The following is a 15813-nucleotide window of genomic DNA, read 5'->3' on the forward strand; positions in this document are numbered from 1 at the left end:
TTAGTAAGCTTAATCTCTACATTATTAAAGCATATCAGCCGTAGCCGTGAAATCGATAAATAGATAGATAATTTTGACGAAACAAGGCTAACTTCAAAATTATTTCTACCAATAATTTTCCGAGCATAAAATGTTGCATAATATCAAATCTAGAAATCTCTGTAAAGTTCTCCATTCGTTTGACCATTTAGAATTGCAGCGCACATTTTCGGCATTATTAAAGGATTAAATCCATGCAGTTAAAAGGGTTCAAGCATTTGCCGTTTTACTCAAAATCTGCTTGCTCTCTCAACAGTAGGACTTTTTCTGCGCGGTCTTTTATGTGCAGCTATAACTATTGCATCGCTGAGAGGAAAATGTTACCTCAAGCAACCTGCTTCCTTTCCGTAGACCAGCTTGCCAAGCAAGACCATAGGGTTCAACTTCAGCTACAAGACCTTCGTAGAAGACATGGAAACCAAGTTGACCGTCGTTGTTTCGTTTCAACGATAAATCCTGAGTCTAGTAAAGAAGCGACAATCAAATTAAAGAAATAATAGATGATAAACTAGAAATGACATCCGTTAGAACATCTTTTTCTCTGTTTATCATTTTCTAGCATTAATCTGGCCCCTTCTTCCTCCTTTTTTTGATACAAAACTTGCTCGGTTTTCCAAAGACCTGATTGAGGTGAACAAGACCTTTTGTAATAACAAAAGACTTATTTACGGGTCAACAAAGAAAATACCAAAGCCTCAGTATACACTTGTAAAAGGGTCGTGTTAGGTCATACAGTACCTCACAGCCAGTAGTGACAGCTTTTAGTCTCTTCATAACATAAGTGAGTTCGTTGATATCGTCGTCTGTCATCGTGAAGAAGGCCATCTTGCCGACATCGTAAAAGATCTTCAACCTAGAGAAAATTGGGTTAAATCCATAGAGAAATGGTGACTATGGCACAGGAAACCAAAGACAATGTTCACTTATTGAGTCAATAATACGTAAAGGAGCAGCTTAGTTAAACGTTACATAAACGGAAAAGACAATCTTCTAATAGCTGATAGAGGGTTGATAGTTCTTGAAACTAACATTGAGTGATTCTTCTTCTCTCATGTTCGTTTTCTTTGTATCTGATTGGTTAGTATCTCACTGCATAGAATAGATTGTATGTATCTCAATATTATGAGAACTGAATTTTAAGAGATAAAAGTAGACTGATGCAAGGTTGATGCAACAGGCGAATGAAAGAAACGGTCGAATCAGCAACAGACGAATCGGAAAAGAAACGGTGAAATTACATACGTATGTGAAGTAGGCCTCCACCCAAGCACGCTTTTACAGGGGATGGAGAGTACGACTTCTTCAGTACTCTTCTCAATGAAAGTGATGCATTTCGTTGAAATCGACAGTAAGGTTGGTGTGCCTGGCCCATCGTGCTCAAAATCATACTATAAAAAAGAGACAGTAAATAGTCAGTTGACGCTTTAATTTTACTATTCTACACGCTCCATTATTCGATAAGTCACTATCGAGAAGAAACTCTCATGAACAACGTTCTACTATTCTACACGCTCCATTATTCGATAAGTCACTATCGAGAAGAAACTTTCATGAACAACGTTCTACTATTCTACACGCTCCATTATTCGATAAGTCACTATCGAGAAGAAACTCTCATGAACAACGTTCTACTATTCTACACGCTCCATTATTCGATAAGTCACTATCGAGAAGAAACTCTCATGAACAACGTACTACTTTTCGATACGCACCATTATTCGATAATATTAAAAGTGATAGTCAACAAGGAAATCTCATAAAAGACGTTCTACTATTCGATACAATCCATTATACGATAATATTGAAAGCAACTATCAACAGGGAAGATCTCATAAACGACGCTCTACTATTCGATATACTCGGGAAATTATTCGATAAAAATCAAATTCCCCTTGAAAATCGAATTAGAGAGCATCTACAGTAGTCGAAAAAGGAAAAACAAGCTAGATGCTGAATGGATGAAAATTAGATACCAATGCGAGGAGAAAAATGAAAAAAATCAGTCAGAAAATATAGCGTTTAGCGAAAATGCATAACGCAATAAATTCATCATTGATTGTTGATGGGGGGAGAGGGAAGGGTCGTAGGGAAAAAATAAATAGAAAGTTTTAGTAGCCAAAATCAGTTTTATTGGCAATTGAATCATGCTTGCTGGTGAGCATTGTTATCAATAATGTTTTTGTGTGAAAACATAAAAATATAAGGAAAAAATCCAATGAAAATCTGCAAAAACGGCGATTTCCGATTTCTTTCGATCAACCGAAAGAATTTTTTTCTCAAAAATCGAACTTGGCCATGTTTTGAGCATTGCGTATACGCATCTTTCTGTAAAAAATCAGAAAAAAACTTAGGATGAAAATTCGAGAAAATGTCAAAAAACCGGCATTTTCGGACGGAAAATTTTTTGTTGTTGAAAATCGGGCTCCATTACATATTAGGTATTGTCATTTTGCATCAGTGTGCAAAAAATCAGAAAAAAATAATGAGTCAACATTGAGAAAAGCTATATTTTCTTATTTGGTTAAAGGGAATTTCCCCAAAATACGAAAATCCGTTTTTTAAGGCGAATAAAAATTTTCCGGGAAAAACCACTTCAGCCATTCTTTAGAGAATCTTGCCCTCCATCTTTGTACAAAAAATCAGAAAAATTACTGAGCCAATCCTGAGAAAAGCTGGTAACAGACGAACGAACGGAAGAACGAACGAACGAACGAACGAACGAACGGACATGGGTTAATTTATAGGACCTCCACCGGGGTACTCGGAGGTAGGTCCAAAAAGGTCGAAACGAAAGTACCCTGACTTATGATTTTCAAAACTACACGAATGCTTTAAAGAAATGACGAACCTTGTAAAAGAAATTTTCAACATCAAGTGTGAGCTTTTCATATCAAGTGTCTACTAGATATTTTATGAGCTGATTTCTATGTCTTATTTAACAAATATGTATCAAGTTTTTGGAATGACTTGATTTGTGATCTTTGAGGTTTTCAGTCTAAATACCACGGAACTCAGCCTGAAAACCTCAAAGATGATCATTCCAAAAAAATTCTAAGATTCCTCACAAGTTAAGAAACTAAACACAAAGATTCTATACCTTGACAGACCATACTATTCCACTTTGTAACCAAATTTCAGGCGAGACGTTCGGGTGAGTCTTCTCTTTCTTCTTACCAGTGAATGAAAATGCTAGAATTGAGAATTTATCGAGTCAAATCAAATCTCCAAATAGTGGGTTTTTCATATTTTATTAAAAAGCTACACAACTTCCACATTTATGGAAGATAACGTTCGATTTGCGTAGTAAGGATTGCCTCTACAGTTTCGAACGTTTGCTTCCATAATGGCGGAAATTATGTAACTTTTTAAATTAAACATGAAAATCCTCTATAGACCAGCTTGAATGAATTTAAATTTATTAAGTACAGATACAGATATAGATTTTCAGCAACCATATAAGATATAGAAGATTCTTTTACCATGCAAATCAGTCTAGACAGAATCGAAGCTTTACTACAAATTTAGCTAGCATTCATTTGATTATAACGATGCATCTTACCAAATTTATTAGACGTTTCCAGTGTTTGTTGGGAGACTTGATTGTTTGCTAAATCTTTCAAATATTCGTAACGTGTCCGCCTTGCCATGTGTGTGAATTTCTCGGATTTGTGGGCGGCATGTTCTGCGTTGACAACTAGAAGAGGAAAATGATAAAATAAGTGAAAGGATATATTTCATTACTAGATTGAAATAATTATTGCTTTGATTGGTTGATGGTCCAGAGAAAAGTCATGAAATGAAGGGCTTTTTTTTTAAAAGTTATTAAGGCAAATTTGCAATTTGCTATTCGACTCTATAAGGGAGTTATAATGAACCACAAAAAAAATTAAGGAAGTTTGAAAGTGTAAATCTCAATTAGCCAATGATCAGATTATAAATAACTGAAACCTCAAGACTTACTTTTAGCCAATAAGAACTCTCTGAAAGCTGCATTCTTCTGGAATTTATCAGGAGGGATTGGCGGACCAAAATATGGAACGTCACGTGATCTAGACACTGCAATCCTGAAAAGAAAAACAAGCTTCAAAGGTGTTGCTTGTTGGTGCTGAATAATAGACTAGCATTTTATTCAATTTTGATTGTTTGACGTAGGCAGTGTCAATATCACATATTAAAATAAGAATTTGATCAGAATTTCAAAAACAAGTTTTTTTTCGGTCTGCACCTAGGAACACCGCCACTCATGTCACCATGCTTTTTGTTTTTTGATTTACAGTTAAATTTTACAAAATGCATAGAATACATACGAATATCGAGTGTTTTCTGTGTGTGCATTCTCCACTTGTACAATGATGAAAACATGTTGAAAATGAGACCGCATAATGGAAGCCGTGAAGGGTTCTGCTCCTTCTTCTTGGAAAATCACTGTCACAATGTCATTACCGATGTGTCTTTTACGGAGTAACTAAAATGAAGAAAATATTGATGATTTTCTGAATAAAGTTCACAGACCGTTGATTATCAAAACAAAAAATCGTAATCGTTAAAATCAACTGGTTTTTCCCCTAATCGGATTGATAGCTGTTATTAAAAATCAACTTGACTTAGTAGCCCTTACTGATCCACTGCATACATACAGGTCTATACTACAGCTATCGAGTTTTGCCTAGAGCAACTGCAAGGTTTGAGATAACCGAGGCTCAGAACAACTAATGTTTATAAACTCAAAGCATATTTCACAAAAATCAATATACAACATATCAAAATTGACAGGATTTATACCTGTTGCCGGTCATGTGCAGTGAATGGGAGTTCAGTTGATACATGGAACATTATTTCTCGTCCATGAAATGTTGTGTACAATGAATGTTGCCCAGTTGAATCGTCTACAGAGAAAGTAAGAAATTATTGAAACATTAAAATTCTAGATTCAAACTGGCTTAACCACCTGAAACGACATACATATGTGCCAATCATGTTAACGTTCTTCAAAGAATCTCCCAAGATAAAAATATTAATTAATGAAGAATAGAAAACATAGAGACGCATTTACAAAACTGTGGATCTTTTTAGAACTTTGAAAAAGATGTGTTATGTAAGGAGAAAACGTTGTGCCTATACATTTTCTTCACTTTTAACAAACCCAACGTTTACACGCATTTACCTGTGTAGGAATTGTAATCAAAAGTATAGATCTATTGTATAAAATAATTGAAAGCACATATGTTCAGTCTCAGCTCAAACTACTCTGTTTAAAAAAAAACACGTAAGTACATCATTTACTAATCTAAAATGAGAAGAAGACTACTGATAGATTAAAATCCACCTACTTTTGTTATCCAGTTGTGCTCTATAGCCAGTAAATCCTTTCAGAGACACCTTGTCACCAATCACAGAACAAAATTCCATAAATTCTGAACCTCCTTTCTCTAAAATTATTCAAAAAGAAGATTGTTGGTCATTATGTCAAGCGGTGAATAGGGTATATGTAATACAGTGTGCCTCCCTAGGGATTATTTTTAAAAACACATGTTTGTTTTTAAACATAACATAAGCCTGAAATGTTTTTCATGTCGTCAATTATCTAAAACAAAGTACAGTAGTCAGTATGTGTATACAACTCTATTGCCAAAAAAAGATTTGGTAATGATCGGACATTTCACTGCTAATCACATTCCACTGCTTTTAGAATTCGAATTCTGTTCGAATCAAATTAATATAAGATGTAAAAAATTCAAGCATATAAGCTCTTTACTTACTTATTTAAAAAAACATGTACAAAGTACTTATTTAGAAGTTTTAAATAATACAAAGATGTTTTAGCTTGAAATTTCCGAAAAGCTCATGGTATTCAAACCTTAAAATTTAAAAGTCATACCATTATTGTACATCTGTTCCTCTGTAGATTGTCCAGCCTTACAATACAACAGCCCAATTTTGAAATTCAAAGATAACTAAAAGATTACAAAATAGTGATAATATTACAGTCTTGTTTACAAGAAAACTAAAATCCCGAATTTTCACTTTTTAGCAGACTGATTTATATAAATTTTATTAAATTAAAAATTAGCAATCTACAGTAAGAAGAAGAAAAGCCTTGAGAAGAATGATTTGAATGGAGAGTTTAAAGGTTTTGTTTTTACATAAGTGTCCCCGCTTCATATCAGACACATATTTCATATCAGGACAGTGTCTTGCTATTGTTATATTATGCTGATTATAAACAAAAAATGTTGTTCTTTTCCTCTTACTGACCAATCTTGCTCCACATCCGTGTCAACCCCATGTGAAAAAGCTTGTAAATTAAAATTGATGAGTAAGCAAACAATATCACTCTTTTTTAAAAACAAAACCTTTAAGCATTGTTCTTATAAAATACCTGCTGCTCATCTAACTTCAGAAGCTGTTCACCAATCTAGAAATCAAGATTGGAGAAATATTTTAAAGCATTTTCAATTTTATTTTAAGTGAACCCTTATCAAGATTTTCAACAAGCTTTGAATTTTTGAAAAGGGGAGTGCCCCCTTCCTGAAATGGTTAAAAATATTCTAGTCTGAAAATTGAACTCAATTGCACTCACTGATAGAACATCAGTTATTCCTTGAACAATTTCAAATCAAGCTTTTTTCCCAAACTAGTTTCAAAATTTCAGAATACATTTAATTGGAAATTATCAAATCAATTTTGTTTCAAACCTTTGGTATTGTGAGGGCATATTTTAAACAGCTCAGCTGGACGTCAGGAAAACAGAATTCTAGGATATCTTTAATTGGAAGTGGTCTACTGGCTGATCCATGCTTGAATGTTGATGGTATTGAATTTTCTAAGACAGTTACTCTCAATGCATTTAGCTGCAAAAAAAAACAAGAATTCAAATTAAAGCATTAAAAAGTTCATCTTCACTCCATTGAACATGATCCTACAGAACAGGACTTAGTTACTTTATAAGTTTTTTAAAAAGAAAAAAGAAGAAGAAAACTTACAACTATTTTGAATAATTTATAAAATTTTTGATTACTAATTTGTTGCGAGAAATTTAGATTGGAAAATTTTCTGTCTATAACTGAAAGAGTTGCAAAGCTGATTAGGAAACAAATCTTACGTCACAAGTCCTTAAGACTACACGGTACTGATATCTTTTATTCTTCTCGTTATCTGTATGTCCAACAATGGCCATTCTGGGTAAAATCTCTCTGATGATTGATATCCCTATTGGTCCATATCTTTCATCAATACCAAACAAATTGATGTGTTCTTAAATAAAAAGATAATCAATTTTCAAAGAAAGATTCAAAAAGTAACTAAGAATTCGGAACTAATTTTCGCGGGAACTAATATTCGTGGTCGAAAAAAAAATTGGAGAAATTGTATTGTGAGAATTTTAATTTTTGCGGTTTTGCAATTTTTGGACAAATTTCTTTCATTTTTCTAGGGATTTTGTAAATTTTTCGATAAAATTGGAAAAATTTTTATTTCGCAGGTTCAAATTTTTGGGTTTTGCCAAAAAAAACGGTAACATTAATTCCCGCGAAAATTAGTTACAATAAGGTAACTATTCTTGTTATGCTAAAAACATGATAAAAGATGGAGAAAGATTTGAGAATAAAAAGATTAATACCCTTTTCGTGAAAGTACTCTCTGTAATATAAAGCTCCTCTGTCAATATGCTCAAAGTCAAAAATTTGTTTTCCATTTACTTTTGGCTCATCCCAGCCAAAAAATTGTGAACCATCTTTAATTTCTTCCAGTAGAATACTCTGTTCAGATGATTCTAAATGTCTCCTATTTTTTCCGTAACCAGAATCAAATGCACCACCATGTCTTAAATTTTCAAATGACCTGTTACGATTAAACATGGATATTAGTTTAGCGATATCTTTAGTCTGTTTTTGAGAAGATGGTACATCTCCTGATTGTTGATTTTCTTCTGGTTCAGCCATTTCATTTCGAAAGAACGGACAACTTAAGACAAGTTCATTGCATCTATCATCTCCTTCATCAATCATAGATTCCCTTAGATTTTTATTTTCTCCATTTTTCTCATTTTGCATGTATTTATGAGCTGCTGAGGCTCCTGTAAATTTCTTATTATAAGAACTTCCTTCATCATAAGTACTTTTCAATGAAGTCGCATTTGATAGTTTGAAAAACAAACTCTGAATGTCAAAATAACCGAATGATTTCTCCAAAGTCCTATTTTCTGTACCAGCAAACGGTGATATTCCTAAAGACTGTAATATACTGTATCGTGCATCATCTGTAGACATTTTCCCTTTCTTTGGATTACTACGTGATATCTTTTTCCGCTTTGAGTTAGTCCTTCTATGTTGAGTAGGTGATTCAGCTACATATCCAGGGGTAGCAAAATCTGTTGTATCAGTTCCATTTCCAATTCTGGATTGAAATCCTTTAATTAAGTTTGAGACAGAGGGCGATACTGGCGGTTCATTTTCATCGCTGAGCCCATTGGACGTGGTTGGCAGTGCTTTGTCCATTTTCTTATTCTTGATTGACCCTGTGCTGTGTCTTAAAGAATCATTTCTTCTGAAGTGCCCATCACTACCATCCTGGTTGGAGTTGGAGACTTTACTCCGTCCTATTAAAATGAAAAAGACAAAAAAATTCACATGTAAATAATAAATTAACAAAATATTTCCTATCATGTCAGAATAAGGAAAATCAAAGTAATAAACACAACATGAAAGTTCAGTGTTTTAAGAAAAACACATGATAATAATAAAAAATTCAAGTAGAGAATTATAGATTCTCTTTTTTAACAGGCGTTTCTCTAAACAGTCCCACCATATTTATCTCATCGCTAACAATCATAAAAGCATGATCCTATTACACGATACAAAATTTCTCACTCTCAATGTCATATTTCAATATTGACACTCATCCTCCTTTTTTTAGAGTTTGCGTTTGTTGAGTCAAAGAAAAATGTTATTGTTGTCATGAACAAAATATTCTATAATGGTACTTAAGCATAATAATGATTAGCTGAGGAGAGAGTCTGTACAGTTCTAGTTCAACTCCAAATTTTTTTCTATGTTATTTCATTAAGCAAGATTTTGATGGTGTATCTGTTCGAACAAGATAATCATTTTTTTATAAAGATTGACAATGTTGTATCAAATGCAAATAACATTTTTGTTCTTTTACTTTTTTTAGTAAAAAAACAGTTATGAAGCAATATCAAAACTGCATTATTATAATCAAAATGTAAACAAATGATTTTTCAAGAATGTCAGCTTGTAATAAGATATACTCATTTCAAACAACAATCAAAAAGGCTCAAATTTTATTCATGTTTTCCATCAAGGATAAAGAAATTACTCCATAAAATAAAATGAAACATTTGGCAAAGTTCATTTCTTTCAGAGAAAAGTTAATTAATTTGTCAAAAAAATGGGTTTGTATTTTGTTTAACCATTATGTTTGCTGATTGTTATTGATGCAAGTTTTCATATTGTTATTATACTCTCTCAATAGTTCCTGCATCAATTATCCAAGGATGTAATGTATTTCAGGAAATAGTAGTAGTCTCTGTAGTAACATATTATCAGATATTATTGTAAACAGTAATCAGAAAGAATAATATAGAAGCTTATGTGTACCATTATAGAAACACTTTCAAGATGTCTCGTAAAGTCTCTTTCAAAATCAGTTGTATATAAATCTCCATCTCTAAACTTTCATATCAAATCAAATTAATTCGAAATACAAAAGAGAGTTCAAGTGAACATGTTACCTATCAAGATTAGAAATATTTAAAGCAATAAAAAGGTCATTAGAAAGGTCACTCTTAAATAGCAAATCAAAACCATAAGTAAATTAAAAGTAAAGAAAAATGTTGATGAAATCAGAAATAAAAGAAAGAAACCTTTGAATGATGATGAGTAGTTCAGTTTAGGTTTTCGGGTACTTCTTGTAACGTACTGTTGATGTTGTGTTTGAACTTGAGACATTGTTGTTGTTTATAATAACAAAGTTTTTGTTTACATTCAGTTGTAAGTGGTTTAAGTGTTACTGTCCAGTACAGTCATAAGTGGTAATAGTAGGTCCTCTTGTATCAGTCAAATTTGTCAACGGTCGAGTTTCAGTATCAGTTGGCTGGTTTGTAGTGAACATTTTCTTTCTATCTAAATTTTATTTTACTCATTGTATTTCTTTGATCTATAAAACATGTGAAAGTCATCAGAATTGTCAGTCATATCAGGTCATATAATAATTAACATCAATCTTACAGCATTATAAAGCTACAACTAACTTTTATAGCATATGTATTATAATACTAAATGATCAACTAAAATAATAATCTTTATGATAATTTGTAATCGAAAAACTTAAATAATTATATAAGAAAGGTGAGTATATTCTAAACCAAATAAATAATTACATCTCTACTCTCATAGCTAATACAACTAATTCTATTACTGCATATTAACTCAGATTGAAACATTAATGTGTATGAAAAGTATTACATAACATGGCTGATGAATCATATTGTAAAGACTTTTATGAGCTAACTACCAAATCTCACTAGAATTAATTAATGCAAATAGCAAACTCCAAACGTTGAATTTGCTTTCTTGTGTAACTCTTATCAATGTAATTTGTACAAAAGTAATTCTGATAAGGATTTTTTTCTTGAGCAAAAAAATCTAATTGATGACAACATGCAGATCAATATAAAAGAAGGTTTTTCCTTGTAATTCCATTCTTAGATTAATTAATTGTAACACATTCCATTCAAAATGTAAATAAAAGAAACTTTTTGATCTATAGAGAGTGAGAACTACAAAGACAACCAGATTGTGTATAATAAGACTCAAACTGTGTTATGGGGCTTTAGAAATGATGTAAAAAGATTTCTTTCTTTAACATTAAACCAAGCTTTTTTAAGTAAGATTAGTTAGTCTAGCAACTTCCCATAGAATTCCATACTTTACAACATTCTTTGAAATTCATATAAACAACTATTTCAAGGTTGTGTTTGAAGTCAATCTTTCGTTGTTTATAAATAAACCATCTTTTTTTTATAAAGCCTAGCTTTGAAAAAGCCTCCACAAGAAGATAGAAATTGAGTCTGATTAGAGATTCAAAATATTGTAAATTATTCATTGCTTACTTTGTAAAAACGTCATTTTGCTGCCTCTTCCTTAGTCACTTTAGCGCGAAAGCATAGTTTGCACAATCAATTAGGTAATTATGTTAATTTTTCAATCAATATCACAAACATCTATAAAAAGCTTCTTTTAAGCAATGTAAGAGCTCAACAAAACCAAATAATATGTATCAAACCAGATCAAACAAATTTGAATAAACCTAAAAAGCTTCAAAAACAGATTTTTAACCAGGCTATCAAATCAAAATGTAATGCATTTTATACTAACACTACTTCTACGAGCTTCTACTGGAAGCACATTTAACAAAATTCTATATGTGTACAGTTGCTAGGCAGATAGTCTGTAAAACAAGCACAGTCTAAAAAGTAAATAAAGGATTGTATGTTCAGAAAATATTTGAGCAATTATCACCAATTAACCTTAGAAATGTTTTGTCATGTCAGTACAACTACTAATGGACACCATGTAAAATTATTGAAGGATGTTCAACTAAGTTCTATTACAAAGTAATAAAATACTATATCAAAATAGAGAGAAATTCAAAAGTCACTTACAATATTAAGCAACAATATAATGCCAGCAATTAACAAAATGAATTACCTCTCTAGAAAGTCATTTAAAAACTATTATTTGAATACAGATAATTGACAGTAAAACACAAAAATGTTTCTAATAATAATATACTTTGCAATACACTCACGCGCATACTCTAGTGGTAGGACAAATTAAACTAAAATTTAAAATAATATTTATCCAAATACTTTAAAGAGGAAGGAGTTATCATGGTTTGAAAAAGAAATTTATCAAGATTATATTGATATGAAAAATATCAGAATTTAAATTTCAGATTTCCTTTATTAACAAAAATGTGCAGTCTTTCCAAAAAAACAATTGAGATTTCAGGACATTTATCACGTTTTTATTATTAAAATAAAATTATTAAAAAAAAAAAGAAAAAAAAAAAGGGACTTGAATTGTTGAAAGAAAAAAATCTCTCTTGGTATGGGTGAGGATATAAATTTTAGCTTAGCTGTTTTTGATTTGATATAAATTATTGTGACCTTGAATGCACTATTATTGATGAAACTGGATGAGTTTTTATAGTGACAAATGTCAATGTAAAATAAATACTATACTAAATGACCAAAGTTTTTTTGTTTTGTGAATAGTATTGAAATAAAAGGATCTAGCCCTAAACCTTAAAATAATCTTCTCACAGCAAAATCAATAAAATCTTGATTTTAGAACGCTACCCAGGAAACAGATCCAGAGAAATCTTGAAAAATGTTGGTGAGGTTCCTCAGAAAATCATTTCCAGCCATTCATTGTGTCTAATAATATTGACAGTAGGGTCCTAAAATTCTAGAAAATCAGGATACTTTGCAAGGGATTTACAAAGGCTAACGACAATACCAGGCTTACAATGATTGAAAATTGTGATTTTTATTATTTTTGGGATGGAAAACAGTGCTTTTCATTGATCTTTACATAGCTTGACCCCCTGGGGGGGGGGGGCTAAAAAGTCCAACAACAACTGGTACCTATAAATAGCTTTAGATCAGGGGACACCTACTCAGCTAGGGATCACCTACATTTTGTTCAAACTAAAATGGGGGCTGAATCTGGCTGAATTTTAAATTACTGTGTTAATTCGCATTCGGTCACAGGAAATTTAGAATAGCAAAAATTTAGTCTGCTGCACAAAGCTTTGTCCATTTCATAGATTTCATTATACATTTTTCTCATGCTTAATAAAAGTTCTGTCTCAGTGAGACAATAATATCTTTTCGGATTTTTGTCAACAGGCTTATGTTGCATTTAATTGTTCTTAAAACAATGAGATTATTAAATCACTTCTAAAGATACATCTTATTTTTCAAATTTCCATGGTTGCTCAAACTTAGGGGCCACCTAGAATATTTTTCCATTAGGGGCCGCCTAAATTCTAAGGGTCACCTGAATTCATAGGGGCCACCTAGAATATGCTTATAAGCCATGTTTCAAAACTTTGAAACCTTTTCTAGTGTAGCCAGGGCTTTCTTTCTGCCTCACCAAATCTGAAAAATCGCACTTAAGAAAATTGAATAATCAGGCAAATATCGCACTTTTTGAGTTTAGTATATTACCTTCTTTTATTTAGGACCTTAGAGCCCACTCAAGTTGAGTGAAAGACTTTGAAATTCTCAACATTTGATCTTTATTATAGGTTAACAGCTTTTGGCAAAAATGAAATTCCTTAAATGCTCAAAGGCTGAGTAATTGAGGCTTAGATTTGTCAAAAAGTGAGTTTTGTGCCATATCTAGGCCGCGATTACGGAAAGTGTGATCAAAGTCACAACGGTTTTTGAAACTTTACTGTGAGTACCAGACAATTTCAAAAAGTATTAGAAAAAACATTACCCAAAGAGCATCCTTCTTATACCAGCATCGACATCAGTCTCTATTTATTGCGACTGAGAGTCTCTTTGATCAGGCTACAGTCCGGTAAAAAAGAACAGACTATTTGAGGTATGCGTTTGCTAGCAATGAAAGAATAAAAACAAACTTTTTGGAAGCTTTATTGCAGAACAATTTCGGGACCATTTTCAACTTTCTCCCAACTTGTCTTCCTTGAAAATGAAGGAGAAGAAATTCCCGGATGGAGCACGTGACCTTTTGCCACCCACGCAGTAAATTACACGCTTGTATTTTGTTCATTATATTGGGGAAATGGGCGGTTTGGCAGCAGACACTATAATCCTCCAATTGGCGCCATCCATTTTAAAGGACAACAAAACAATTAAAAAGAGCGTGCTAGCAGTGAAATTTCATTTGTCATGCTCATAGTCTCTGTTACAGAAGTTGTGGCCCATTTGTGTTGTTAAATGCTGAGTTTATGGACGCAAAAATACAATTTTGTGCTCTACTGACTTTCATAAGCTAGGGGTAACTTTCAACATCTCCACACCACAATATCTTCTGGTCCTCAATTTATTATTAAGGTAATTTATTAAGAAAAACAAGTCATAGCATGACTTGTCTCCAGTATTAAAACAATGACACATGAATGCATAATTATTCTAAGTGTGCATTAATTTTTCTCATTGTTGTTTTAATTGCTGGAGTTTTTAATCAATTTAACATGACAATCCTAACTAGCAAAATGTCTATATACATGTGTCACAACATATTATAGGACTGGACACTGTCAATTCAATAGTACAAAATGTGCACCACCCTTAAAATGGGGTGTTCCTAAAAGGTAGGGTACCCAAAATTGGGGTCTCAATTGGACTACTTTTTGGGATACCCCCTTTTTGCCCTAAATTTTACAAACTGATGCTTGAGTTCATGATAATAAATAAACTGATACTAAAACCTTTGATTGATCATTTACAAAAGTCAGATTGCCACAAAGCTTTATTTCATACACCATGTGTTTTGACCATATGGTAATGGAATTACAGAGAGAATTTTGACCCAAGCAAAAAATAGTGATTCATGCAAAAATATTGACCCACGCACGCACGCAACCCATGCAATTTAGCAGACTCAATTGGACCATATAAGTAATTAAACTCAATAAAAGATTCAGAATCACTCTAGAGATGCCAGAATCACTCTAGACTAGTTGGTAATTGATATTAAGGGTCCACTTTGGCCACTTTGGTTGGCTTTATGGTCCAGCTATGGACATGAAATTTGTCCTAGTACAGCCTTTCTAATTCAGATTTATTTGCGTCGGTAAAAAATTCTGGATTCTAAAGTACAGAAAGCACTATTACGTCGGCAAAAGCCAAATTTACGTCGGCAATAGCTGAATACCGAAGCGAATTAGAATGGCTGTAATATTTTGTCCATATTTTGGACCATTTATCAAAACTAAACTGCATGCAAATTTTACTCTGGCCTCTTTTCTTTCAGAGTGCGAAGTCAGAAATTCTTTTACTTGGTCCAATAATAGGCATTATGTTGTCCATACTTTTTGTGTTACAGGACAATTACTGTCATTAAGGACAGTTAGCCACACTAGCGTCCTGCCGAAATGCGTATCAAAGATTAATCCTGCGAAAGTGCTATATCAATTACTTGACTTGCAATCAAAAAATGTGCCACAAAACTTCTAAAAGGATTCATGAAAAAATGACCCGACGCTTTTTAATGAAATTAACATTTTCAAAAACTTTGAGAAATTGCCTAAAATTTAAGCATAGTCCGTATAAGAAACCCCGGTCTCGAAACCTTTTGTTTCTTTCTATTGTTGTCAACTTGAACTTGCGTTGAGAAATTATCTTGCTCACTTTTTGATCATGTGATTAACTTTTGAACCAATCCCAAGAGGAGTATTTGGTAACGTGATTAAAAACTAAGCAAATCAATTTTTATAATCGTTATTAACAAAGGGAGAAGTTAAACAAAAGTTACAACAATAGGCTTCCGGACCAGGGTTTTTTGACAGACTATGATTTGAGCATACATGAAAAAATTTGAGCCAAGCCAACCTTGAAAACTAATTTGAAGATCAACTTCCCAAGAAAAAGATCTACGATGGAGACGGAACCCACCTAGATCCGCGCACCACCTGATAGGCTACTTCCCAGAAATTTTGCCGGACCTCAAACAATGACCCATTCCATTTACATGTGCGGAATTTTTTTTGCTTTAG

The 15813-nt window shown here is 32.6% G+C and overlaps 2 protein-coding genes across 3 annotated transcripts in view; both read right to left on the reverse strand.

Annotated features, from left to right (window-relative positions):
• Positions 1 to 15813, reverse strand: part of LOC136803432 (nuclear pore complex protein Nup155-like) — a 158958-nt gene that overhangs the window by 79138 nt on the left and 64007 nt on the right. The gene's annotated exons all lie outside the window — the stretch shown is intronic.
• Positions 1 to 15813, reverse strand: part of LOC136803427 (signal-induced proliferation-associated 1-like protein 1) — a 37293-nt gene that overhangs the window by 19835 nt on the left and 1645 nt on the right. The window contains exons 1-15 of one of the 2 annotated variants that reach the window (XM_067060146.1): positions 9923 to 10217; positions 7658 to 8635; positions 7142 to 7293; positions 6735 to 6890; positions 6419 to 6454; positions 5918 to 5993; positions 5370 to 5468; positions 4822 to 4925; positions 4347 to 4504; positions 4000 to 4103; positions 3599 to 3733; positions 3137 to 3228; positions 1282 to 1427; positions 778 to 892; positions 364 to 501 (exon numbers count right to left, since the gene is read on the reverse strand). In XM_067060146.1, the coding sequence (XP_066916247.1) occupies positions 364 to 501; positions 778 to 892; positions 1282 to 1427; positions 3137 to 3228; positions 3599 to 3733; positions 4000 to 4103; positions 4347 to 4504; positions 4822 to 4925; positions 5370 to 5468; positions 5918 to 5993; positions 6419 to 6454; positions 6735 to 6890; positions 7142 to 7293; positions 7658 to 8635; positions 9923 to 10007 (2574 nt within the window). In that variant the 5' untranslated portion in view covers positions 10008 to 10217. Of the gene's footprint in view, positions 1 to 363; positions 502 to 777; positions 893 to 1281; positions 1428 to 3136; positions 3229 to 3598; positions 3734 to 3999; positions 4104 to 4346; positions 4505 to 4821; positions 4926 to 5369; positions 5469 to 5917; positions 5994 to 6418; positions 6455 to 6734; positions 6891 to 7141; positions 7294 to 7657; positions 8636 to 9922; positions 10218 to 15813 lie in introns of those variants that run through there. The other variant, XM_067060147.1, reaches the window with a different exon arrangement.

Source organism: Clytia hemisphaerica, unplaced genomic scaffold, assembly GCF_902728285.1.
Source record: "Clytia hemisphaerica strain Z4C2 unplaced genomic scaffold, Clytia hemisphaerica genome assembly, whole genome shotgun sequence".
NCBI lineage: Eukaryota > Metazoa > Cnidaria > Hydrozoa > Leptothecata > Clytiidae > Clytia > Clytia hemisphaerica.